The following is a 27,949-nucleotide window of genomic DNA, read 5'->3' on the forward strand; positions in this document are numbered from 1 at the left end:
CCACTGAGTAGAGGCCCAACCTACTCAACCTTTCCTCATAAGTCAACCCCCTCATTCCCGGAATCAACCTAGTGAACCTTTTCTGAACTGCCTCCAAAGCAAGCACATCCCTTCGTAAATATGGAAACCAAAACTGCACGTAGTATTCCAGGTGTGGCCTCACCAATACCCTGTACAGCTGTAACAAGACTTCCCTGCTTTTAAACTCCATCCCCTTTGCAATAAAAGTCAATTCCATTGACCTTCCTGATCATTTGCTGTACTTGCATACTATCCTTCTGTGTTTCATGCACAAGTACGCCCAGGTCCCACTGTACTGCAGCACTTTGCAATCTTTCTCCATTTAAATAATAACTTGCTCATTGATTTTTTTCTGCCAAAGTGCATGATCTCACACTTTCCAACATTATACTCCATCTGCCAATTTTTTGCCCACTCAGTTAACCTGTCTATGTCCTTTTGCAGCTTTTTTATGTCCTCCTCACACATTGCTTTTCCTCCCATCTTTGTATCGTCAGCAAACTTGGCTATGTTACACTCAGTCCCTTCTTCCAAGTCGTTAATATAGATTGTAAATAGTTGGGGTCCCAGGTAGTTGGCATCATATGTCCTGCGGGACCCCAACTATTTACAATCTATATTAACGACTCGTTACTGATTGCCAACCAGAGAATGAACCATTTATCCTGACTCTTTGTTTTCTGTTTGTTAGCCAATCCTCTATCCATGCTAATATATTACCCCCAACCCCGTGAACTTTTATCTTGTGCAGTAACCTTTTGTGTGGCACCTTGTCAAATGCCTTCTGGAAGTCCAAACACACCACATCCACTGATTCCCCTTTATCCACCCTGTTTGTTACATCCTCAAAGAATTCCAGCAAATTTGTCAAACATGACCCCTTTCATAAGTCCATGCTGACTCTGCCGGACCAAATTTTGCTTTTCTAAATGTCCTGTTACTGCTTCTTTAATAATGGATTCCAACATTTTCCCAACCAGTGCTGAGGGAGCGCTGCACTGTTGGAGGTGCTGTCTTTCGGATGTGATGTAAAAACCTAGTCTGCTCTCTCAAGTGGACGTAAAAGTGCAGGAAAGTTATCCCTGGTGTCCTGGCCAATATTTGTCCCTCAATCAACATAACAAAAAAACAGATTATCTGGTCATTATCACATTGCTGTTTGTGGGAGCTTGCTTATGTGCTAAATTGGCTGCCGCGTTTCCCATATTACAACAATGACTACACTCCAAAAGTACTTCATTGGCTGTAAAGTGTTTTGGAATGTCCAGTGGTCGTGAAAGGCGCTATATAAATCCAAGCCTTTCTTTCTTTCCTCTTCCAGTATTGATGTCAGGAGAGGTATTATGTGATAGTCACTTGTCATTTTGGAGAATCTCTGCCTACACGGCAGGAAACAAGCATGCGCCTTACAGAGAAAGCACTATTCCGAAGCTCAGTGATTAAATGCATTGCCCAGTGATACAGAGCTATACAGACAGCGAAGGTCCCAGATTTGCCTGTGCTAATTCTGCTGATCTTACTTTGAGGCAGCTGAAGTCAGAATTAGCCTCAGTATTCTTGGTTGGGAGTGAGAATCAGCCAGTTCTGATCACTACCTCAAAGTGTAAGCTTGGGCAGGTTCAGGCTCCCAATGTCAAGATAGGCTTTCAAGACTCGCAGGTCAAAAATGTCCACCTGGCAAGGTACCAGTGGGCTAGTCAGCACCTACGAAATCATATCCCACATCATGGATCAGAATCGTATTGACATTAGGGAAGAAAATAGTGAATTTATTATCTTCCCCATAGCCTTATTCCCAAAGTAGAAAAGCCACTATTTGAGGCAGGGATTAAGCAGCAGCGCCAGTCCCACTGTTCAAAAACAATTATAAATTTCTGAGCAAAAAGATCCTCAGAATGATACAAGTCTGGTCTGTTGATGCTGGCTTTGGTTTCAATAGTCCAGCACTACCAAGCATTAACACAAAAAGGCACTCACTTGCTTTGGAAGATGCCGAGTCAGAAGGCGAAATATCTGATGTGCCATCCCACTGCAGTCGGCTCATAAAACTCTGGCTCTCCGAGGCGTCGTAACTCTCATTTTCTACACTTACTTCAGATTCCGGAAGGGATCTGAAATGAGGCAAGAGACAGTCTGAGCAACCACACCATTGTGTAATCATATTGTGATTATTACTGTCCTCCTTAGGTCGGTTCATAAGTAGTGACGGAGAAGAAATTGAGCAAGAGGAAGAGACCCAGGCCCCCAATGAGTTAAATTTAATTTGCATTGCACAAGTGATTGGATTAAATTGCTTTGCTTCCTTCTTCTTTTGGGTGGACTGTGTTGCTGTATTGAGTGCAGCACACTTTGCCCTTTCAAACCGGGCATGGCTTGGAGCTATATTATTGAAACAAATATGCTTACAAATAAAAAAAAGCCATCAGGACCAATAGGTCTGTCCTTTTAATATAATCTACCCCACTTATCCACTTTCTCACCATATCCCTCAATCTCTTCTCTTTCAATAAACACATCTCTTGAATCCATTTTTATTGTCTGTCTCAATGGCTTTCCCTTTTGAATAGTAACTTATTTCACAAGTCCCTTATCCTGATCTTTTGGTTTGTATTTCAGTGCTCTTGCTCACCTCAGTACATTCTCTTCCAGCCAAAGAAGGACGAGGTCAAGAATGAGCACAGCAAGAGAACACTACCTCGTGTCTCAGGACAATTTTCTTAAAGGGACAGTGATAATGTGTACGAGTATGTGTGGAATGGTTTCCGGACAGCTCATCATGTAGGCATTTCAGACCAAGCACTGAGCAAGTCATACGTTTTTGGCAATTAAAAACTGTAGGTTCCTTTCATTAGTTGTTTTCTTTTTGTTGATGGGCGGTAGAAGGAAGATGATGTCAAGTGCTATTTAGCACACTGCAAAGCTAGATCTGAGGAGTAGGTGGATGTCAGGGTTGACGCACATTAAACAGTTCAGACTATGGCGTCACATTTTTTGCTGAAAACCCCCAGTTTTATTTGCAGGAGTTAAGACATCCCAACGTGTGATTGTAGATATTCAAAGTAAGAGCCTAAAAAGTCTCCTTACAAACTTGCTGGAACGGTATTAACTTCGCATCCACACTCAACAGAACTTACACTGAAGATCCCAGGAGGTAGACCCGTACAGATCGCCGCTGCTCATCTGTGTGCTGAGGGCACCGCAATGATCTGAAAGTCAATAGTAAGCTGTAGTTAGACAGAAAGATACCATCTAGTGCTATACATATACAGCAGTGCGCCTGCATCGAGACTGATTACTCAGTACTGTGTATAGCAATTACCCCTGCTGGTACCGCCCATCATCCACATCATCGAATTTACAGCGGGGTCAGGATCCAGGTGCAGGAGGAGAGGCGGCGAGAAGCAGAGGAACGACGAAGTCAGGGCCGAGATGATGTGAGAGTTCGGGGCAGAGGAGAGGCGACAGTTCGGGGCCCAGGAGCGGTGGGGCCACGGCCCAGGTGCGGCAGGGTCACGGCGGGGTCAGGGCCCAGGAGCGGCGGGGTCGGGGCCCGGGGTCGGCAGGGTCACGGCCCATGTGCGGCGGGGTCGCGGCCCGGGTCGAAGGTGAGATGCGAAGCGGTCGTGGCCCAGGAGCGCGCAGCATATAACAACAGCGGGGTCGGGGCCCAGGGATGGCAAAGCACGAGCCAGCAGCGAAGCTGTGAGACCCACACTGCGTCCTATGAATTCCAAGGGCAATAGGAGTGTGTGTGCGTGCTAGGCCTGTGCAGCAGAGTTGGTCTCCAGTCGTCTAGTGAAGACAGATGCAAAGTACACATTTGGTACCTCAGCCAAAACCTCTGCCTCCACAAAAAGATCTCCTTTTTGGTTCCTAATTGGCCCTACCCATCCTTTGACTACCTTTTTACAATTCTATGTTTAGGTTCCATGTTATGTTAGCCGCAAATCTATTCTCATACTCTCTATTTGCCTCTCTTATTCCTTTTTTATATCTCCTCTGTACTTTCTTTATTCAACTTGGTTCTCTACTGTATTATGAACCTTACATTTGTCATATGTCTCCTTTTTCTGTTTCACTTTAATCTCTATATCTTTAGTCATCCAGGGAGAACAAGCTTTAGATGCCCTTCTTTTCTCCCTCGTAGGAAAGTATATCCAAACCATCTCCTCTTTGAAGGCCTTCCATTGTTCAATGACTGTTTTGTCAACCAGTTTTTGATTCCAATCCACCTGGGACAGATCCCTTTATACTCGCTGAAATTAGCCCTCCTCCTATTAAGTATTTTGACACTTTATTGTTCTTTGGTCCTTTTCCATAGCTATTCTAAACCTGATATTATGATCACTGTTTATCAAATGCTCCCCACTAAAACATGCTCCACCTCATTCCCCACAACCAGATCCAGCACGTTACACTGGAAACACACTGATCAAGAAAGTTCTCTTGTACACATTACAGGAATTCCTCCCCCTCTTTGTCCGTAACACTTATTTCAGTCTATATTAGAATAATTGAAGTCTCCATTATCACTACTCTATTGTTCTTGCATCTTTCTGCAATTTGCTCCTCTCCTACCCATTATTTGGTGGCCTATAGTATAGACCCAGTAGTGTAATTGTTTCTCTATTGTTCCTTAATTATAATCAAATAGATTCTGTCCCAACTATACCATCCCTTTCCAGTGCTATAATAGTTTATTTGATTAATACTGTCACCCCCTCCATTTTTTTCATCCCTATCTTTCCCGAATACCTTGTAGCCAGAAATATTAAGTTCCCAATTCATACCTTCTTTGAGCCAGGTCTCTGTTATTCCCACTATATCATAGTCCCACGTGGAGACTTGTGCCCGCAGCTCACCAACCTTATTTATCGCATTCTGTGCATTTACGCACTTGCACTCCAAGCCCATTTTAGACTGCTTCGCATTTGCTCCCTGTCTGATCCCTCCCATTTCTGAACTATCCATTACGCTAGTGCTATTTGTCTGTCCCAGTCCGCTGGGCACCTTATTATTCCGTACAAGGAGGGCCGTTCCTGTGCGCTTCATTGCCAATGCCATGACTTGCCACTGAATCAAACCTCATGAACTTAACCATCTTTGCTGAAGGGATTTTCAAGAGGCAGCTTACGAGACATGATTGGATGGTGGTCACTGCAGAGACTCCATCACTGGACTGCCTTGTTTTGTATTTTGTACAGTTCTTACCTTGTGCACATTTTCTTGGTGTGTTCTGAGATGACTCCACATTGCTGAAAAAGAGAAGACAGATTTACTGAGAATGTCCCACAGAATCTGGCTAAAGGCAGACTGATCATTCACATAAAACTGGACACTGTGGAAAATAGGGGGGCGGATGAGGAGAAGAAACTTAGAGAGTATTTTCACAAGTGAATGGACATGATAACTTACAAGTAACTGCGGGCATTGAAATTATCTTCACTGTACTTCAAGAGCTATCCAGTTTTCCAAGATCATTCGCTCCTATCACAGGCGATTAACACTCACCGTTGTAAGCAACGAGCGCAACTCTTCAGGACCCAGGTTTTCATAGTTGATGCCAGAATTATTATTGTACTGTGTTGGAGGAGAACAGAGACATGTATTACTGCAGGGTCCAAGACTTATTTCAGCCTTTCCCTGTTCTAATCACCCATGTTCCTGCCCAATCCATCTGGGAGACACTCGGCTTCTAAGCTGGGTCTGTATCCCTTCATGCTGTCCAAGGATTTCTGCTGGGGGGGGGGGGGGGGCATGGTGGAAGAGAGGAGGAGAGGCTTGCAACCGCAGCAGATGCAAACAAAGGGCAAGCAGGCTAGTGAGGTGGAAAAGGATGTCACTAGTTCTTCTGCCTCAATTTCCACCCCCAAAACCTCATTTTGAGGTGATCCCACAAGTAGACCTTAGGCACTTCACCCTGCCCCTCTCTGAGTAAAGGATTGGAAAAGGCCAGAGGACCCCAAAAAAGGCAAATCTCCTTTTCTTCCAGGGACAGCAAGCGGGGATTGGTGGTGGAGACCTTCTGGGTGATACCTTTTAGTCAGCAGCAAGAAAGTCCCAGAGCCAGTGACCATTATCGCCGTTGCAGGTTTCTCAGGGCCACTGCAGTAGTTTCATTTCCGCAACGGTTGCCGGACAGATGAAGCACACGTTCTGGCTCCCACTGATTAGCGCCCAGGAGTTGGGGTGTGAAGAGAGGCAAATCAGTTCCATCAAGTTTCAGAAGCAGCAATGTTCACAGAGCGCCTGAGACTTTGATTAATCATATGCTGTGATCAGGTTTTTTATGTTCTACTATTTACAATCTATATTAATGACTTGGATGAAGGGACTGAGTGCAATGTAGCCAAGTTTGCTGATGATAGAAAGATGGGCAGGAAAGCAAATTGCGAGGAGGACACAAAAAATCTGCAAAGGGATATAGACAGGCTAAGTGAGTGGGCAAAAATTTGGCAGATGGATATAATGTGGGAAAATGTGAGGTTATCCACTTTGGAAAAAATAGAAAAGCAAATTATTATTTAAATGGAGAAAAATGGCAAAGTGCTGCAGTACAGAGAGACCTGGGGGTCTTTGCACATGAAACACAAAAAGTTAGTATGCAGTTACAGCAAGTAATCAGGAAGGCAAATGGAACGTTGGCCTTTACTGCAAGGGGGATAGAGTATAAAAGCAGAGAATCCTGCTACAATTGTACAGGGTATTGGTGAGGCCACACCTGGAATACTGCGTACAGTTTTGGTCTCCGTATTTAAGGAAGGTTATACTTGCATTGGAGGCTGTTCAGAGAAGGTTCACTCGGCTGATTCCGGAGATGACTTATGAGGATAGGTTGAGTAGGTTGGGCCTATACACATTGGAGTTCAGAAGAATGAGAGGTGATCATATCGAAACATATAAGATAATGAGGGGGCTCGACAAGGTGGAAATTAAAACTAGGGGACATAGTCTCAGAATAAGGGGCTGCCCATTTAAAACTGAGATGAGGAGGAATTTCTTCTCTGAGGGTTGTACATCTATGGAATTCTTGGCCCCAGAGAGCTGTGGAGGCTGGGTCATTGAATATATTTAAGGCGGAGATAGACAGAATTTTGAGCGATAAGGGAAATAAAGGGTTATGGGGAGCGGGCAGGGAAGTGGAGCTGAGTCCATGATCAGATCAGCCATGATCTTATTGAATGCTCCTATTTCTTATGTTCTTAAAGCGTCTTCAATTTCAGATTTTATTGATTTTCAGATAAATTTGGGAATTGTAAATCATTCCAAATAATACCAGAAGATCTTCTGTGGCATTCAAAAGGTTGTGGGTTCAAGTCCCACCCCAGAAACTTGTAGTACAAAAAAATCTAAGCTGACACTCCAGTGAAGTGCTGAGGAAGCACAGCACTGTCGGAGGTGCCATCTTTCGGATGAGACGTTAAACCGATGATGTAATTATTTGTACTACACAATTTTGACAAGACAGGCATCTGTCAAGCCCTGCGCCCCCCCTGTCCAGACTGCACTTCTTTTTTGACTGACAGGCGACAAGGCCCTCCCCATCAAGCTCCACACCCGCTCTCCCCCCCCCCCCCGCCGCAGCTCAACTCATTCCACGAACGTAGTGCCGAGAAGCAGGACCTGAGACACCGACTCTCTCTCCACCTCTCCCCCCACCCCCCCCGGCCGGCGGGGGCCCAATAGCGGTGGTCCTGGGCCCGATGGCGAGAGAGGGGCCGGGGGGGGGGGGAGACATGCACACACCCTGTAGTCCTTCAGCCCCTTTCCACGGTCTTCCAAAATCGGTCACAAATTGGCCCAACCTGTGGATTTGGTTACTGGTAAAAAGCATCAACTCTTTTCAGTTCTGATTGAGAAACTAGAGAATCCTAGGTCACTGACTGCTACTCAATGACCCCACTGGATTTTCTCCTGGGACTACCCAAAGCAATCACCTCTATAGAATTGGTGTTGTCCAGGAAAATCTAATTTCTAGCCCCAGTAGGACATAGTACAAGCCATCGAGTCCCCCATTCTTCGAGGAAGAGGAAGATCTAGATAGTAATCACACATTGGATAGCTCTTTCAAAGAGCCGGCACAGACACAACGGCCCGAATGGTCTCCTTCTGTACTGCAGGAATCTATGATTCTATATCTCTCTCAGACTTTCAACTCTGTTAATACCATGTCCTCAGTTACTGAAAATGTCTCTTAGCATTTGGGCTGGACAAAACCCAAACAGAACCATTTCATAAGGGCACAATCTCACTTCTGGTACTAGCTAACACTGTAGCAAGTATGGGGGCAAAGCTTCAACTGAACTATTTGAAGTAAATAACTCTTTCATAAATGGCAAACTTTCGGTACAAGGACAACTGGTTCTGGGGGAGGTGGGACCAGTACAAACCGGACGGTCTGCACCTGGCCAGGACCGGAACCAATGTCCTAGGGGGAGTGTTTGCTAGTGCTGTTGGGGAGGTGTTAAACTAATATTGCAGGGGGATGGGAACCTATGCAGGGAGACAGAGGGAGACAAAAATGAGGCAAAAGCAAAAGACAGAAGGAGATGAGGAAAAGTGGAGGGCAGAGAAACCCAAGGCAAAGAACAAAAAGGGCCACTGTACAGCAAAATTCTAAAAGGACAAAGGGTGTTAAAAAAACAAGCCTGAAGGCTTTGTGTCTTAATGCAAGGAGTTTCCGCAATAAGGTGGATGAATTAAGTGTGCAAATAGATGTCAACAAATATGATGTGATTGGGATTACGGAGACGTGGCTCCAGGATGATCAGGGCTGGGAACTCAACATCCAAGGGTATTCAACATTCAGGAAGGATAGAAAAAAAGGAAAAGGAGGTGGGGTAGCATTGCTGGTTAAAGAGGAGATTAATGCAATAGTTAGGAAAGACATTAGCTTGGATGATGTGGAATCTATATGGGTAGAGCTGCAGAACACTAAAGGGCAAAAAACGTTAGTGGGAGTTGTGTACAGACCTCCAAACAGTAGTAGTGATGTTGGGGAGAGCATCAAACAGGAAATTAGGAGTGCGTGCAATAAAGGCGCAGCAGTTATAATGGGTGATTTTAATATGCACATATATTGGGCTAGCCAAACTGGAAGCAATACGGTGGAGGAGGATTTCCTGGAGTGCATAAGGGATGGTTTTCTAGACCAATATGTTGAGGAACCAACTAGGGGGGAGGCCATCTTAGACTGGGTGTTGTGTAATGAGAGAGGATTAATTAACAATCTCATTGTGCGAGGCCCCTTGGGGAAGAGTGACCATAATATGGTGGAATTCTGCATTAGGATGGAGAATGAAACAGTTAATTCAGAGACCATGGTCCAGAACTTAAAGAAGGGTAACTTTGAAGGTATGAGGCGTGAATTGGCTAGGATAGATTGGCGAATGATACTTAAGGGGTTGACTGTGGATGGGCAATGGCAGACATTTAGAGACCGCATGGATGAATTACAAGAATTGTACATTCCTGTCTGGCGTAAAAATAAAAAAGGGAAGGTGGCTCAACCGTGACTATCTAGGGAAATCAGGGATAGTATTAAAGCCAAGGAAGTGGCATACAAATTGGCCAGAAATAGCAGCGAACCTGGGGACTGGGAGAAATTTAGAACTCAGCAGAGGAGGACAAAGGGTTTGATTAGGGTAGGGAAAATGGAGTACGAGAAGAAGCTTGCAGGGAACATTAAGGCGGATTGCAAAAGCTTCTATAGGTATGTAAAGAGAAAAAGGTTAGTAAAAACAAACGTAGGTCCCCTGCAGTCAGAATCAGGGGAAGTCATAACGGGGAACAAAGAAATGGCAGACCAATTGAACAAGTACTTTGGTTCAGTATTCACTAAGGAGGACATAAACAACCTTCCGGATATAAAAGGGGTCAGAGGGTCTAGTAAGGAGGAGGAACTGAGGGAAATCTTTATTAGTCGGGAAATTGTGTTGGGGAAATTGATGGGATTGAAGGCCGATAAATCCCCAGGGCCTGATGGACTGCATCCCAGAGTACTTAAGGAGGTGGCCTTGGAAATAGCGGATGCATTGACAGTCATTTTCCAACATTCCATTGACTCTGGATCAGTTCCTATCGAGTGGAGGGTAGCCAATGTAACCCCACTTTTTAAAAAAGGAGGGAGAGAGAAAGCAGGGAATTATAGACTGGTCAGCCTGACCTCAGTAGTGGGTAAAATGATGGAATCAATTATTAAGGATGTCATAGCAGCGCATTTGGAAAATGGTGACATGATAGGTCCAAGTCAGCATGGATTTGTGAAAGGGAGATCATGCTTGACAAATCTTCTGGAATTTTTTGAGGATGTTTCCAGTAAAGTGGACAAAGGAGAACCAGTTGATGTGGTATATTTGGACTTTCAGAAGGCTTTCGACAAGGTCCCACACAGGAGATTAATGTGCAAAGTTAAAGCACATGGGATTGGGGGTAGTGTGCTGACGTGGATTGAGAACTGGTTGTCAGACAGGAAGCAAAGAGTAGGAGTAAATGGGTACTTTTCAGAATGGCAGGCAGTGACTAGTGGGGTACCGCAAGGTTCTGTGCTGGGGCCCCAGCTGTTTACATTGTACATTAATGATTTAGACGAGGGGATTAAATGTAGTATCTCCAAATTTGCAGATGACACTAAGTTGGGTGGCAGTGTGAGCTGTGAGGAGGATGCTATGAGGCTGCAGAGTGACTTGGATAGGTTAGGTGAGTGGGCAAATGAGTGGCAGATGAAGTATAATGTGGATAAATGTGAGGTTATCCACTTTGGTGGTAAAAACAGAGAGACAGACTATTATCTGAATGGTGACAGATTAGGAAGGGGGAAGGTGCAGCGAGACCTGGGTGTCATGGTACATCAGTCATTGAAGGTTGGTATGCAGGTACAGCAGGCGGTTAAGAAAGCAAATGGCATGTTGGCCTTCATAGCGAGGGGATTTGAGTACAGGGGCAGGGAGGTGTTGCTACAGTTGTATACGGCCTTGGTGAGGCCACACCTGGAGTATTGTGTACAGTTTTGGTCTCCTAACTTGAGGAAGGACGTTCTTGCTATTGAGGGAGTGCAGCGAAGATTCACCAGACTGATTCCCGGGATGGTGGGACTGACCTATCAAGAAAGACTGGATCAACTGGGCTTGTATTCACTGGAGTTCAGAAGAGTGAGAGGGGACCTCATAGAAAGGTTTAAAATTCTGACGGGTTTGGACAGGTTGGATGCAGGAAGAATGTTCCCAATGTTGGGGAAGTCCAGAACCAGGGGTCACAGTCTGAGGATAAGGGGTAAGCCATTTAGGACCGAGATGAGGAGAAACTTCTTCACCCAGAGAGTGGTGAACCTGTGGAATTCTCTACCACAGAAAGTAGTTGAGGCCAATTCACTAAATATATTCAAAAGGGAGTTAGATGAAGTCCTTACTACTCGGGGGATCAAGGGGTATGGCGAGAAAGCAGGAAGGGGGTACTGAAGTTTCATGTTCAGCCATGAACTCATTGAATGGTGGTGCAGGCTAGAAGGGCTGAATGGCCTGCTCCTGCACCTATTTTCTATGTTTCTATGTTTCTAACCCAGTTTGCCTCTGATTCTCAGGACTTGAGAATGAGGCCTCAGCAAGATGTTTGTTTAACACATTTCATTTGATGAGCTTAATGGCAGAATCTTTCAGAACTTACATTCTGGATTGAGTAAGCATGTCAAAATGTCTTGGCACATTCCCATGGGCTCCTCAGCAGAGGAGGACTAAGGGTTTAATTAGGAGGGGGGAAATAGAGTATTAGAGGAAGCTTGCAGAGAACATAAAAACTGACTGCAAAAGCTTCTATAGATATGTGAAGAGAAAAAGATTAGTGAATACTAATGTAGGTCCCTTGCAGTCAGAATCTGGGGAATTCATAATGGGGAAGAAGGAAATGGCAGACCAACTGAGCAAATACTTTGGTTCTGTCTTCACGAAGGAAGACACAAATAACCTCCCGAAAATACTAGAGGACCCAGGGTCTAGTGAGAAGGGGGAACTGAGGGAAATCCTTATCAGTCAGGAAATGGTGCTGGGGAAATTGAAGGGACTGAAGGCCAATAAATCCCCAGGGCCTGATAGTCTGCATCCCAGAGTACTTAAGGAAGTGGCTCTAGAAATAGTGGATGCATTGGTAGTCATTTTCCAACATTCTATAGACTCTGGTTCAGTTCCTATGGATTGGAGGGTAGCTAATGTAACCCCACTTTTTAAAAAAGGAGAGAGAAAACAGGGAATTATAGACCAGTTAGCCTGACATCGGTAGTGGGGAAAATGTTGGAATCAATTATTAAAGATGTAATAGCAGTGCATTTTGAAAGCAGTGACAGGATCGGTCCAAGTCATGGATTTATGAAAGGGAAATCATGCTTGACAAATCTAGAATTTTTTGAGGATGTAACTAGTAGAATGGATAAGGGAGAACCAGTGGATGTGGTGTATTTGGAATTTCAAAAGGCTTTTGACAAGGTCCCACACAAGAGATTAGTGTGCAAAATTAAGGCACATGGTATTGGGGGTAATGTATTGACGTGGAAAGAGAACTGGTTGGCAGACAGGAAGCAAAAAGTGGGAATAAATGGGTCCTTTTCAGAATGGCAGGCAGTGACTAGTGGGGTGCCGCAGGGTTCAGTGCTGGGACTCCAGCTATTTACGATATACATTAATAATTTAGACAAATGAATTGAATGTAACATCTCCAAGTTTGCAAATCACACTAAGCTGTGTGGCAGTGCAAGCTGCGAGGAGGATGCTAGGAGGCTGCAGGGGAACATGGACAGGTTAGGTGAATGGGCAAATGCATGGCTGATGCAGTATAATGTGGATAAGTGTGAGGTTATCCACTTTGGTTGCAAAAACAGGAAGGCAGATTATCTGAATGGTGACAGATTAAGTAAAAGGGGAGGTGCAACGAGACCTGGGTGTCATGGTACATCAGTCATTGAAGGTAGGCATGCAGGTACAGCAGGCAGTAAAGAAGGCAAATAGCATGCTGGCCTTCATAGCAAGGGTATTTGAGTATAGGAGCTGGGAGGTCTTACTGCAATTGTACAGGGCCTTGGTGAGACCACACCTTGAGTATTGTGTGCAGTTTTAGTCTCCTAATCTGAGGACGGACATTCTTGCTATTGAGGGAGCACAGCGAAGGTTCACCAGACTGATTCCCGGGATGGCAGGACTGACATATGAAAAAAGACTGGATCGACTAGGCTTATAGTCACTGGAATTTAGAAGAATGAGAGGGGATTTCATAGAAACATATAAAATTCTGACGGGAGTGGACAGGTTAGATACAGGAAAATTGTTCCCAATGTTGGGGAAGTCCAGAACCAGCGGTCACAAGGATAAGGGGTAAGCCATTTAGGTCTGAGATAAGGAGAAACTTCTTCACTCAGAGAATTGTGAACCTGTGGAATTCTCTACCACAGAAAGTTGTTGAGGCCAGTTTGTTAGATATATTCAAAAGGGAGTTAGATGTGGCCCTTACGGCTAAAGGGATCAAGGGGTATGGAGAGAAAGCAGGAATGGGGTATGGAGAGAAAGCAGGAATGAAGTTGCATGATCAGTCATGATCATATTGAATGGTGGTGCAGGCTCGAAGGGCCGAATGGCCTAATCCTGCACCTACTTTCTATGTTTCTGTTTACCATCTTTACAGCGACTATGACAAAAAAAAACATTTGGGAAAATTTATGCTATGCAATCTTGGTAGCATCCGGCTCTATTGTGTCCCCTGGCTTTAAAATAATTTCTTTCCACATGGCCAACTCTTGACTTGCTGGTTGTCTTCCTAACTGCAGGAAAAATTCCAGTTCCTTCAGAGTCACTTCCCTGAAACCATGGAGAAAGAGGCTTTATTCCAAGTTGCCACAAATTGGGACTGGTTCAGCAACCACTCAAGCACCTGCTATTGAATAAAAAAAATGAAGCCTCCTCAAATACATCCACTAGCAAGTAGAATCTCGTCAAATATGGCCAATATCATTGGTGAGTAGAGACTCCTCAAACACGACTACCAAAAGCACCCATTAAGTAAGTACTTAATCATAATTAACGTTAAATACAAGCTACAATGGTCGTAAATGAAGGAGTGAAATGAAGCATTTTATATTCATCTGTGTGTGGGTCAGCTTAAGGGACATTTCTCATTCTTATACACCACATTTCAATTAAATAGTCACACTGAAATATGAGCCATACACACAAGCAAATAAGCAAAACAGAAGTGTGCATTATTACCTTATATGGATCTGAGTTTCCACTTAGCTCGCCTGTAAAAAGATGGCACAAATAATTTGATCAAAAGCTGACTCATCTACTTCAAGGTTTTATCTAAACGAGCAAGCAGCGCTTCATTCTCTGATTGGAAAATGTACCTCAGTTTCACATGGCATTTAAAAACAAAAAGTTTTATCATCTTTCTCCTTTCCCCATGACTTCTGCAGGTGTCAGATGCCTTTCCCATGTGGCCACTTATCATGGATGAACCTACAGTGTGAACATTAGCAATCCATACAATCGTGGCAGAGCTGGATCCTGCTGTCATCCACAACATCCGTACACAGGCACATCCAGCGGGGAGAATTCAGCACGGACTGCAGCGGTTCAAGAAGGTAGCTCACCACCACCACCTTCTCAAGGAATGGCCAATAAATGCTGGCCTTGCCAGCGACGCCCACATCCCATGAATGAATTTTTTTTTTTAAATCACAAAATAGCAATCAGGAACCGGAACCGGGGCCAAATGTTCCCATCTAGCCCACTGGCATGAAACCAATTCAACATCCCCACTCAGTACTGGCCAGGTATCAAATGTGCCACACTCCAGTAAATTTACCTAATGAGTCATCAGGGTACATGCTGCATTTCTGCAAAGCCACAAGTCTGCTTTTAAATGAACACTGATTATTCATTACCCGGTTTGCATTAAATCCCTTAAATATTGTAGTTTTCCTTCTCCATTTGATAGTGTTTAACCTCCTCTGCTGGCTAGTTTCTAAAATGTGTGTTTGCTGTTGAAATTTGTGCTCATCTTCTGAGAAGTGGAATACTATTTCAATTTTTGCAATCTGTGACAAAAATTGAAAATATGCCCAGTTATGATTTGCATTCTTTAAACCTAAAGTAAAGTCAAACCAATTTCTAAAATAAAAACGTAACATTCTGGAAATACACAGCAGGATCATCAGCATCGAAAAGTTGAAAAGGCAGGTTAACGTTTTGGTCAGAAGTTTGTTTCCCCCCTGGCTCCAGTGTGGCTGGACTCACTGCATGCGATTTGGGATATTTGGCTTGAAATGCGAATCGAAGAATTCGGTGAAGACAGCTTTGTTTGCTGCCGGCTGATTCATAAGGGCAGTATTTCTTTGGTGCCAGACATTCAGGATGTTTAAATGTGTGTCAACAGAAAGTGATTTTTCTTGTTTCAAGTATAGGATCAAGAATTGGTAATAGGTATCAGGATGTATTTGAAGCAAGATTGTCTCTAATCATCAAAGCTCAGTGTTATTTGCGTTTAGCATCTGTTAATCTGATGGTATTGTTAATGCAAAGTTCAAAGAGAAACATGGTTTATAAGCTGGATGTTTCAACAGAGAGCTCACCTGAATGTGTGTGTGTATGTGTGTGTGTGTGTGTGTGTGTTCTTCAACAAAGTTTGAGCAGGAGGAAGAGAGTGCTTTGATGAATGGTTTACATTTTTCTGCTGCTAATACTGAGACCTCTGTTTAATTCTGAGCCCACTAAATTTCTGCTAGAGAGCTATTAACTTTCTGATGGATTTTCGGTGTTATGTGGATACTGCCTTGTGCTCTAGTGTTCCTAACATTGGTATTTCATTATTTAAACGGTAAAGAAATACAGAAGTAACCTTAACCTTTGTACGGTTTGATCTGTGGCTGACGTCGCCTTTCATAACTCGGGACTGTATTTCTTCCAACCACTTGATACATAGCAGAGATTAGGGATCGAACCCAGGAATATTCCCAATCTGTACGTCCTTGGTACACACTGAATTAAGACGCTGAACCACTAGGAAAGCCCCTAGATAGATGTAACTCTAAGTGCAAAATAAAAGGTACCAGGTTTGCAATAGTTGTTGTGTATTTCTTAAAATGACAGAAACACTTATGGAAAAACAAGCTCACCGTTTTTATGCTTGAGAGATTTGGATCTCCTCGGCGAGTTGGGATTCTAAAAGACAGAAGCAGCTCTTTAAACAGCAGCAGCAGCAGAGATGCTTTGTACCATCAGGGCAACAAATAAAAGCCTTCAACCTCCTGAAATACAAATAACCCTGGGTCGGTACGTACCTTATCAGATTTTCTCTTCTTTGCTGGAGGAAGTAAAAGAAAAAAAATCTTAGCTGACGCAGAACATCATTTCCAAACTCTAGTGTTTTTAAGGAGGCCATAGAGGATGATATTTTGTCAACTGAGAACCCATTTTGGGGTGCATGGAATGAGACATTAGCTGTGGCACACACCGAACCAGAGAGCAATCAAGGCATAAACTGAAGCACACCAGTCAGAAAACATAAGGAAAGAGACAGCTTGCATCACAGAGTATATCTGAAGCTGAGGCCCAATGATAATAAGTATCGATAAAGTTTACCCTTTTTCTCAGATCCGTATGACCAGTCGTTATCATTGATGTCATCGTTGTCCTCTTGGTCACTTTCAGATTTGCTGAGGTTGTTGCTACTGGCTATTCTACAATGTAAAATAAAATACGCATCAGCATCAAGGCCACAGACACTATTACATTTAAGCCCCTTGCCAAGGTGCCTAAATAATTAATTCAAAGTAATTAATGTCCACGGCGGTTACATGTTCAATCATCATCGTGGTGTCTACTAACTAGTTTTTTTTTTAAAACATGCAATGAAATGTTAAATTTACAGAAGAGATGGTTAAAGAAACAATTCAAAGCATTTCCTGGAATACTGACACTTAGCAATCATTACAGAACAGGTAAGGTTGAGAAAGCACCCATTAAATGCTTCTATGTATTGGACCCTTTTGGAACCATTGAAAAGATGAAAGAAAAAGGCTTGAAAAAAAAATTAAAACTTGCATTTATATAGCGCTTTCACGACCTCAGGTCATCCTAAAGCGCTTTACAGCCAATAAAGTACTTTTGAAGTGTAGTCACTGTTGTAATGTAGGAAATGTGGCAGCCAATTTGTGCACAGCAAGCTCCCACAAACAGCAATGTGATAATAACCAGATAATATGTTTTAGTGATGTTGATTGAGGGATAAATATTGGCCAGGACACTGGGGATAAATTCCTTGCTCTTCTTCGAAATAGTATCTTTTATGTCCACCTGAGCGAGAAGATGGGGCCTTGGTTTAATGTCTCATCTGAAAGACAGCATCTCCAACAGTGCAGCACTCCCTCAGCACTGCACTGGGAGTGTCAGCCTAGATTTTTGTGTTCAAGTTTCTGGAGTGGAGCTTGAACCCACAACCTTCTAACTCAGAGGCAAGACTGTTACCAACTGACAAATACTTGCGTGTACCCTATATTGCAGACTTCTGAATTACATCAACATGAGCCTGAATCCAAAGATGCCTTGTTGTTTGAGAAGTCAGATAACCACAACTGCTACCCTATGCTATACCCTATAGGGAACGGTGGCATAGTGGTTGTGTTAGTTGACTAGTAATCCTGAGGCCTGGACTAATGATATGGGGACACAAGTTCAAATCCCATGGCAACTGAGGAATTTAAATTCAGTAAATAAAAATTCAAAGATGCCTTGTCGTTTGAGAAGTCCGATAACTGGATGGCCTAGAAAGCCACTCAGTTAAGGGCGATTAGGGATGAGTAATAAATGTTGCGGTTGCCAGCGATGCCCACATCCTGTGAATGAATAATTATCGGCAATCCCAATCTGGCATGCGGCGGATGGGCCTATCCTCCACAACAGAGTCTGGACCTCCCGTTGTGACAGACGATCTCCTCCTCAATGACGATCAGGTCCCCCTCTCTCATGTCGGCAACTGACCTCCCCATTTCCTTCAGCGATGACTGGAGCTCTCCTTCCCCACTGGCGACCTGGCCGCTTCTCCACCTCCAATACATGGTGAGTATCATGGCTGGGACCTCCCACCCTGAACCCCGGTGGGCCACTGACCCTTCCAATGCCTGCCCGCAACTAGGCCCATATAGCAGTGCCTGGTCTCCAGTTGTCTTGAACCCCCTTGCCACTGGATTAAGACCTCGCTCAGCTTAGCCATAGAAAATAGGTGCAGGAGTAAGCCATTCAGCCCTTCTAGCCTGCACCGCCATTCAATGAGTTCATGGCTGAACATGCACTTCAGTACCCGCTTCCTGCTTTCTCGCGATCCCCCGAGTAGTAAGGACTTTATCTAACTCCCTTTTGAATATATTTAGTGAATTGGCCTCAACTACTTTCTGTGGTAGAGAATTCCACAGGTTCACCACTCTCTGGGTGAAGAAGTTTCTCCTCATCTCGGTCCTAAATGGCTTACCCCTTATCCTTAGACTGTGACCCCTGGTTCTGGACTTCCCCAACATTGGGAACATTCTTCCTGCATCTAACCTGTCATAACCCGTCAGAATTTTAAACGTTTCTATGAGGTCCCCTCTCATTCTTCTGAACTCTAGTGAATACAAGCATAGTTGATCCAGTCTTTCTTGATAGGTCAGTCCCACCATCCCGGGAATCAGTCTGGTGAATCTTCGCTGCACTCCCTCAATAGCAAGAATGTCCTTCCTCACGTTAGGAGACCAAAACTGTACACAATACTCCAGGTGTGGCCTCTCCAAGGCCCTGTACAACTGTAGCAACACCTACCTGCCCCTGTACTCAAATCCCCTCGCTATGAAGGCCAACATGCCATTTGCTTTCTTAACCGCCTGCTGTACCTGCATGCCAACCTTCAATGACTGATGTACCATGACACCCAGGTCTCGTTGCACCTTCCCTTTTCCTAATCTGTCACCATTCAGATAATAGTCTCTCTGTTTTTACCACCAAAGTGGATAACCTCACATTTATCCACATTATACTTCATCTGCCATGCATTTTCCCATTCACCTAACCTATCCAAGTCACTCTGCAGCCTCATAGCATCCTCCTCACAGCTCACGTTGCCACCCAACTTAGTGTCATCCGCAAATTTGGAGATACTACATTTAATCCCCTCGTCTAAATCATTAATGCACAATGTAAACAGCTGGGGCCCCAGCACAGAACCTTGCGGTACCCCACTAGTCACTGCCTGCCATTCTGAAAAGTACCTATTTACTCCTACTCTTTGCTTCCTGTCTGACAACCAGTTCTCAATCCACGTCAGCACACTACCCCCAATCCCATGTGCTTTAACTTTGCACATTAATCTCGTGTGGGACCTTGTCGAAAGCCTTCTGAAAGTCCAAATATACCACATCAACTGGTTCTCCCTTGTCCACTTTACTGGAAACATCCTCAAAAAATTCCAGAAGGTTTGTCAAGCATGATTTCCCTTTCACAAATCCATGCTGACTTGGACCTATCATGTCACCATTTTCCAAATGCACTGCTATGACATCCTTAATAATTGATTCCATCATTTTACCCACTACTGAGGTCAGGCTGACCGGTCTATAATTCCCTGTTTTCTCTCTTCCCTCCTTTTTTAAAAAGTGGGGTTACATTGGCTACCCTCCACTCGATAGGAACTGATCCAGAGTCAATGGAATGTTGGAAAATGACTGTCAATGCATCCACTATTTCCAAGGCCACCTCCTTAAGTACTCTGGGATGCAGTCCATCAGGCCCTGGGGATTTATCGGCCTTCAATCCCATCAATTTCCCCAACACAATTTCCCGACTAATAAAGATTTCCCTCAGTTCCTCCTCCTTACTAGACCCTCTGACCCCTTTTATATCCGGAAGGTTGTTGGTGTCCTTCTTAGTGAATACCGAACCAAAGTACTTGTTCAATTGGTCTGCCATTTCTTTGTTCCCAGTTATGACTTCCCCTGATTCTGACTGCAGGGGACCTACGTTTGTCTTTACTAACCTTTTTCTCTTTACATACCTATGGAAACTTTTGCAATCCGCCTTAATGTTCCCTGCAAGCTTCTTCTCGTACTCCATTTTCCCTACCCTAATCAAATCCTTTGTCCTCCTCTGCTGAGTTCTAAATTTCTCCCAGTCCCCGGGTTCGCTGCTATTTCTGGCCAATTTGTATGACACTTCCTTGGCTTTAATACTATCCCTGATTTCCCGTGATAGCCACGGTTGAGCTACCTTCCCTTTTTTATTTTTCGCCAGACAGGAATGTACAATTGTTGTAGTTCATCCATGCGGTCTCTAAATGTCTGCCATTGCCCATCCACAGTCAACCCCTTAAGTATTATTCGCCAATCTATCCTAGCCAATTCACGCCTCATACCTTCAAAGTTACCCTTCTTTAAGTTCTGGACCATGGTCTCTGAATTAACTGTTTCATTCTCCATCCTAATGCAGAATTCCACCATATTATGGTCACTCTTCCCCAAGGGGCCTCGCACAATGAGATTGCCAATTAATCCTCTCTCATTACACAACACCCAGTCTAAGATGGCCTCCCCCCTAGTTGGTTCCTCGACATATTGGTCTAAAAAACCATCCCTTATGCACTCCAGGAAATCCTCCTCCACCGTATTGCTTCCAGTTTGGCTCGCCCAATCTATGTGCATATTAAAGTCACCCATTATAACTGCTGCACCTTTATTGCATGCACCCCTAATTTCCTGTTTGATACCCTCCCCAACATCACTACTACTGTTTGGAGGTCTGTACACAACTCCCACTAACGTTTTTTGCCCTTTGGTGTTCTGCAGCTCTACCCATATAGATTCCACATCATCCAAGCTAATGTCCTTCCTAACTATTGCATTAATCTCCTCTTTAACCAGCAATGCTACCCCACCTCCTTTTCCTTTTATTCTATCCTTCCTGAATGTTGAATACCCCTGGATGTTGAGTTCCCAGCCCTGATCATCCTGGAGCCACGTCTCCGTAATCCCAATCACATCATATTTGTTAACATCTATTTGCACAGTTAATTCATCCACCTTATTGCGGATACTCCTTGCATTAAGACACAAAGCCTTCAGGCTTGTTTTTTTAACACCCTTTGTCCTTTTAGAATTTTGCTGTACAGTGGCCCTTTTTGTTCTTTGCCTTGGGTTTCTCTGCCCTCCACTTTTACTCATCTCCTTTCTGTCTTTTGCTTTGTGAAAGTGGTGAACCTGTGGAATTCTCTACCACAGAAAGTTGTTGAGGTCAATTCACTAAATATATTCAAAAAGGAGTTGGGTGTAGTCCTTACTACTAGGGGGATCAAGGGGTATGGGGAGAAAGCAGGAATGGGGTACTGAAGTTGCCTGTTCAGCCATGAACTCATTGAATGGCGGTGCAGGCTCGAAGGGCCGAATGGCCTACTCCTGCACCTATTTTCTATGTTGCTAGGTTTCTATATAAACATCACTGCACTCAAATCAATGATAAAGCTCAGGCGAACGAGAGGATAAAATCTGGGTAAATCTTGAAACAAATCAAATTTACAAGATTGTAACCAAAAATTCAAATGCCGCCTAATGTTGGTTCTGTCTGACAAAATATAATGCTGAGTCACTACAATATAAAGTTTGCTCACTTGACACTCAGAGTTACGAAGAATTCACTTCCTTCCAAAAGTAATTTTACTAAAAATGAAATTTCAATGAATTCATAAAGTGCTACACAAGTGTAAGTTTTTTTGTTGTGTTTCAGAATTTGAGGTACTCAAAATCATTGGTACAATCAATGTTCCCTCTAATTTTTTATGGGCTCTTTAACAGGCCATTCGGAATTCCGCGCATGTGCGCTTTTTCTATTTACAAGCCGGCTCACCAGCTGCACAGAACCTCTGCACGGCTGCACAGCCATGCAGCTTAACGGGAACGTTGGACACAACCAAGCTGGCATTGTTGGTAAAACCAAGTGGTTTATGTCTCCACGTACCTTCCAGGAACCCCAATGCCAGCGTGTGCTCCCCAAGCTTTGTACACGCAGTTGGAGGGTGCTGGTCTGCAATGGTTGCCTGAGAGAGCATTAGGCCTCAAGAATAATGAAAGCTTTGTATCTCGGAGCAAATAATACAAAAAGCAATGTTGAACTTGGGCAAGACCTTAGTTAGGCTGCAGTTGTAATGCTCTGTACAGTTTTGGGCACCCCATTATAGGAAGGAGATAAAGGCAAAAGATACAATGTAGATGCACCAGGGATATGGGGAAAGAGAGGCTATAGATATGAAGAAACCTGAGAAGTTGCTGACAAGTTTATAGGGTGACCTGATGGAACCTTCATGATTATGAGGGGTTATGATAGGGTAAATATGATGTGATAAAATATGTTCCATTAATTGACAAGATGCTAACAGGAAGGCCCAAATTTAAGATATCAATGAAAAAGGATTAGAAAAAAAATCTTTGGAATTCTCTGGGGCAAACAATTCTTAAAGCAGAGTCCATAATATTTTCAAAAAGGAAATCAGGATAGCTGCTCGAAAAAGAGGAAAATTAAAGGGTATGGGAAATGAGCAGGAAAGTGGGATTAGGCTATGTGACAAAAAACACTGGCATAGGCTTAGTGGGTCAAATGGCCTGCTTCTGTGCCATATCATTCTCAATGGCAGCTGTCAAAATGTTGCAATTAAGAGAAGTGAAGAAATGAGCCCACACCAATATACAGATATCTTCTATTATGCTTTGTATACCTTAATAATGGAGGAGCTGAACTGAACCACAGCAGATCAAATTAAACAGGAGTTTATAAAAGCCGAACTAAACCCTGGAACCAGATCAGACGAAGAACTTTGAAAAGCTGGAACTAGTCAAGAGTCTTGGAAAGCACGATTATTTGTAAGTGAAAAAGTTAGTTAAGAACCACAATAAAAAAAGAGCACTGAAATATGTGCAAGTTTAGATTTTAAGACAGCAGTTGCCTTTTAGATTCACCACTCAAGCTCAAGAGAACCCGAGTTCAGGCATTTAGCTGACCTCCTGTTTGCAATCCGGCTGCTGTTGCGACCCATTCCCAAACATTTTTCCAGGTGGGGAGCAAAGCGGGAGGCAGCGATGCTGCGACTGCAGTTTGGACATTCGCACTCCTTGTTCTTCCACTGGTTGTAGACTTGACCAAAAATGTCCACCCCTGGCTGGTCCACAATTTCTGAAACGCGGAAGCAAACATCACTAATTAGTGGATTGAAAAATATTGCACAATTTAAAAAAATTTATTTATTCATTCACAGGACGTGGGCGTCACTGGCAAGGACGGCATTTATTGCCCGTCCCTAATTGCCCCTTGAGAAGGTGGTGGCGAGCCACCTTCTTGAACCGCTGCAGTCCGTGTGGTGAAAGTACTCCCAACAGTGCTGACTTTTGTTATAGCAGTTTGCTATAACTGAGTGGCCATTTCAGAGTCAACCACATTGCTGTGGGTCTAGAGTCACATATAGGCCAGACTGGGTAAGGGCGGCAGATTTCCTTCCCTGAAAGACGTCAGTGAACCAGTTGGGTTTTTCAGACAATCTGGTAGTTTCATGGCCTCCATGACTGACACAGTACTAGCTCTTTAGTTCCAGATTTATTTAATTGACTGAATTTAAATTCCCCCAGCTGCCATGGTGGGAGTTGAACTCACATCTCCGGATTATTCGTCCAGGCTTCTGTGATAATCCTGCTCTCCTTTGCCTGCAACAAGCTCTAAACCAGTGCCATATTCTCATGCCAACAATAAATCTTAATTTGCAATCCCAACAGCAGTCTTTAAGCCCCAACACCCAACAGCATTCTCCAATCCCCATTTACAAAGGCATCCTTCAAATCCATAGGAATTTCCTGTTCCCTTACCCTCAAAGACAATCTCTAACCATCCTTCCCTCACTGCTTACAGTTCCAGCCACTGAACTGAGACCAGAGATATGTGCCATTTGCCCTTTGGGTACGCATTACATCACCCCCATGAGATGCACTGATTTCTTGATTTCTAAGTGTTTTTACAGCAACAGAAATATGTTACTATCTACACAATGAAATCTGCACTTCATTGTCAAAAGAAATGATGGATGGACGCAAATATGGTCTCTTCCTGGGAAAGATGAAATGAATCTTGGATTTGGTCCAAGGATAGTCAAGCAAATATGCTTCCTCCAAATATGCAGAAACACTTCTGGCTTGAAAAGGAAGCACAGTATAAATCTTTTTTGCTTCTGGGGTGACCTTTGTGTGTGTGTTTATCTAGTATATCCAGATCGCTTTTGGCGTTTGCTGAAAGGCTTCATCACGGTGACTGAAAACCCTTGAACTGAATGCATTCTTCATTGAATGAGGCCTTGAAATTCTGCAAAGTTCCACCCACCAATTTTCACCCTCCTCTTCTGAAAACACGGTCATTTTCACAGATCCAGGGATGCTAAATTGTGAGATCCTCACCAAGATAGAATCTGTGATAATTCCAACAGGAAAGATTTAATCTGTACATGGTGTATAGGAAACTCGTAAACATGTTCTTTATAAACATGTTAAAAATGTTACTACACATAGCACTTGGAGGAAATCACCTATCCATAAATTCTATTCTATTCTCTCCAACATGCAAACAATTTGGCATACAGGCAATGGTCTAAAAAATGTTGGCCTTTCTCAGGGGATGAGGGAAGCACAGGTTGAGGCAATGGATATTTAAGTGCATTCCTCAGTAGCTGCATTTAGCGTATTTTCAGCTTAAAAACCCCCAAAATTTTGGAAACAAGATGATTACAAATTAGCATTAGAATGAGACTAATTCCTGTATACACGGCTTGTCATGGGTCTGTTCCTGCATCCAACCAAAGTCATAATCTATGATGCAGTTAACAAACTACTTATCATCTGCATATCTCGCTGGTGGCCGGAGATCAGTACAGGACCAGTTGCTCGATCATTTATTCAACCCAGTCGAGGACTCCTGGCCATAGTTTGGGCTAATGTTATATTGAATGGAGCATTTATCTTATTCTAATGCTAATTTTTAATACTTTTGTTCCCCAAATCTTTTCAGGATTTCTAACGTAGACATCTGCCATTGTCCAAACAAGGAATTCCTAACATGCCTTTAAATCCTTGTGCAAGTGGGAACGTTCCTGCAGCTTTGCAGATCAGAGGCTGCATGTTAATTGTGACTTTGATTGGATGCAGAAGCACCCTTCCATGGGTCCTAACCAAAGTTAACATTTTAACTTTTCTCTAAAGTAGAATGAACAGTCAGGGAAAATTAAATCAAACAAAAGTCTGTGGAGAGGTTTCGCTATGCTAAGGAACTAAATTAGCCAAATTAGGACAAAGAAGTGAAACCCAGGATGCAGAAGCATACTGTGTGAGAAAGGAGGGGCACACTTAATAGACAACCTCTTAAAAGGGATACAATTCTTGCAAATCTCTCCTCATTGTTGTGATGCTCACTTACTGTACATGAAGGATAACTGAATGAAGATATGACGTTATCTTGATTTAAGACACTAGTCATTTCGAAAAATTATAAGATAATTGTAAGATAATTACTAATGCCTGTACCAAATGCTGGATTTGTTAGCCCAAAACACCAGTGAGTGTTTAATTAAAATGGCACAAACCACAAAGCAAGATGTTACCCTGAGCAAAATGCAGTCTTTGTTCAATGAGTCCCTGAAACTCTCTGAAAAAAGCCCACCTATCAAATTGTTCCCCCCGCCCCCCATTGAAACTTGGAACCACAGTTCCATTGGTGCTCGCACGCAAGCAGCCATTCTTCATGTGTAAGCTTCACTAGTGAGTGTTATACCCTGCCATTGGGTCTTAGGGATAATTTCAGCTTACATACATTTTCCAGCATGGCCCAGTGGGAACCCTGGTTAATTTTTCTTCTCTCTGCTCTCAGGGCTCTGTGGCCAATTACACCAACCCACCTGCCACCCTGACCGAGATCAACTAACCCAGCATTGACCAAGACCTGAACCTGGGATGTCCCTGATCTGTGACGGCTTATCTCCACAATGATGCAGTTATCCACTAAACCTGCCTATAAACCGTTCTCTACGCCTGCTCCCAGCTCTCGCTCAAGAGTCGTGGTGGCAAAAATAATGCCTCGTTAAACATGTCTGTATTCAAGGCACGCATCCTTCTAGTCACACCAAACACACTTACCAAAATCCTTCATGCTGTCTGGGTCCGTCTCATCCAAAAAGAAATAACCACACTTTACAGCTCGGTGCACCTCAAAGCAAAGTCCCAGACACGCATCGTCTATGAGATCAGAATAGATCTCATGAGCTATGGCCTGAAACACAAAGCTCACAGGTAAATGGAAAGAGATTCACAAGAGAAACACTCATTAAGGAGGCTAACTGATTCCTCCTCAGACACACCAATGGAAGTCTACCAGTCTCTCTTCATATAAGCTTCCTTACTAAGGAAGCTGGTTTCTAATCAGTTCCCAAATTTGGTCACTAGGCATCGCAAAATGAAAAGCAACTTTCAGAAAAATGTTGAAATCAAAAGAAAATTCGAAGGATGTTTAGTCCCTCTGGCGAGGAGAGTAGCCTTCACGATGAAGCACTCGGACGCCGATTTTCCGCCAGTAGAGTACACCACACCAGCAGCCTCCAGTGGGGGTACTCCCGGCCATTTAACAATGTGCACATCATGTACTGACCTCTTACTCCCACACTAAATTGGTCCATGTGTCACATTACGGGTTCTACCCGAACGCCAGCACCCAAGCTGCAGCAAATTCCAACGGCTCTTCTGCAGAAAAGAGCACCAAACCACAAGCTGGACACAGAAATAATACCACCATGTCATCACAGGCATGTACAGTGAGCTGAAAGGTGATGGTACACAGAGTCCATAGATTTACTACTTTTCGATTGAACCTGCCAATATATCAGGATAGCAAAGGATGGCAGTCGGGCTACTGGCTTGCACGACCAAAAGGCTCAAAACATGTTGCCAGCTATCCTTTTATTTAAACCCTATAAAATCATGATTACTCTGCCCACGCCCATTCAAAGTCCTGCGCAATAATGTCACAACGCCTCAGCTCATGCGATTGAATCCCTGGGTGACCTCAGCCACTCCTTACCCACCACAATAAGGCCAAGGACGCAGGGATTCACAAAGAGCAGTGCAACCTTCTGTGGAATGAACTGTGGTTTGTTTCTCATTGTTCAGCAGCACAATTCCGAGTCCCCCATGGCAATACCGCAAGTAGAGACGCCGCACAATAAACACAGGCAATGCCTGTACAGGACATGCGTGTTTATGAGCCTCAAGCTCACAGGGTTGTCCCCACGCTGCCTGGAAGTTGGTAGCCACAACTGAGGAGAGCGATAAGAAAATAATAGGAGCAAGAGTAGGCCATACAGCCCCTCAAGTCTGCTCCACCATTCAATAAGATCATGACTGAACTGCTGCATCAACTCCACTTTCTTGCTCTATCCTCATCTCCCTTGATTCCCTTAGTGCCCAAGAATCTATCGATCTCAGTCTTGAATATACTCAATGACTGAGCATCCACAGCCCCCTGGGGTAGAGGGTTCCAAAGATTCACAACCCTCTGAGTAAAGAAATTTCTCCTCAACTCAGTCCTAAATGGTCAACCCTTTATCCTGAGACTATGACCCCTAGTCATGATGGTGGCAATGCCTTGTTCAGAGGCTTAGCCTTGTGGCAGTCCCTCAGGGAACAGCCATGTATAGTATTGTAGAAATCACGGTTTTAAAACAAAAACTGCAAAAGATGAAGCAACAGAATACACGGATAACCAGCGTTGAAGACAGAACCTTTATTCATTCAGTGAACCAAAAGTGCGTCCTCAACATAAAGAAAAGTGCGATTAACATCAAAAGCATTCAACGCTGGGAC

At 43.7% G+C, this 27,949-nt stretch overlaps 1 protein-coding gene across 2 annotated transcripts in view; it reads right to left on the reverse strand.

Annotated features, from left to right (window-relative positions):
- Positions 1–27,949, reverse strand: part of atxn7l3a (ataxin 7 like 3a) — a 40,891-nt gene that overhangs the window by 6,110 nt on the left and 6,832 nt on the right. For both annotated transcript variants that reach the window (XM_070864458.1, XM_070864457.1), the window contains exons 3-12: positions 26,231–26,363; positions 23,066–23,237; positions 16,638–16,735; positions 16,337–16,359; positions 16,172–16,217; positions 14,265–14,296; positions 5,533–5,601; positions 5,233–5,276; positions 3,156–3,227; positions 1,999–2,132 (exon numbers count right to left, since the gene is read on the reverse strand). In XM_070864458.1, coding sequence (XP_070720559.1) covers positions 1,999–2,132; positions 3,156–3,227; positions 5,233–5,276; positions 5,533–5,601; positions 14,265–14,296; positions 16,172–16,217; positions 16,337–16,359; positions 16,638–16,735; positions 23,066–23,237; positions 26,231–26,363 — 823 coding nt within the window. The remainder of the gene's footprint in view (positions 1–1,998; positions 2,133–3,155; positions 3,228–5,232; positions 5,277–5,532; positions 5,602–14,264; positions 14,297–16,171; positions 16,218–16,336; positions 16,360–16,637; positions 16,736–23,065; positions 23,238–26,230; positions 26,364–27,949) is intronic.

This window comes from Pristiophorus japonicus, chromosome 21 (assembly GCF_044704955.1).
Source record: "Pristiophorus japonicus isolate sPriJap1 chromosome 21, sPriJap1.hap1, whole genome shotgun sequence".
In the NCBI taxonomy this organism is placed as follows: Eukaryota; Metazoa; Chordata; class Chondrichthyes; family Pristiophoridae; genus Pristiophorus; species Pristiophorus japonicus.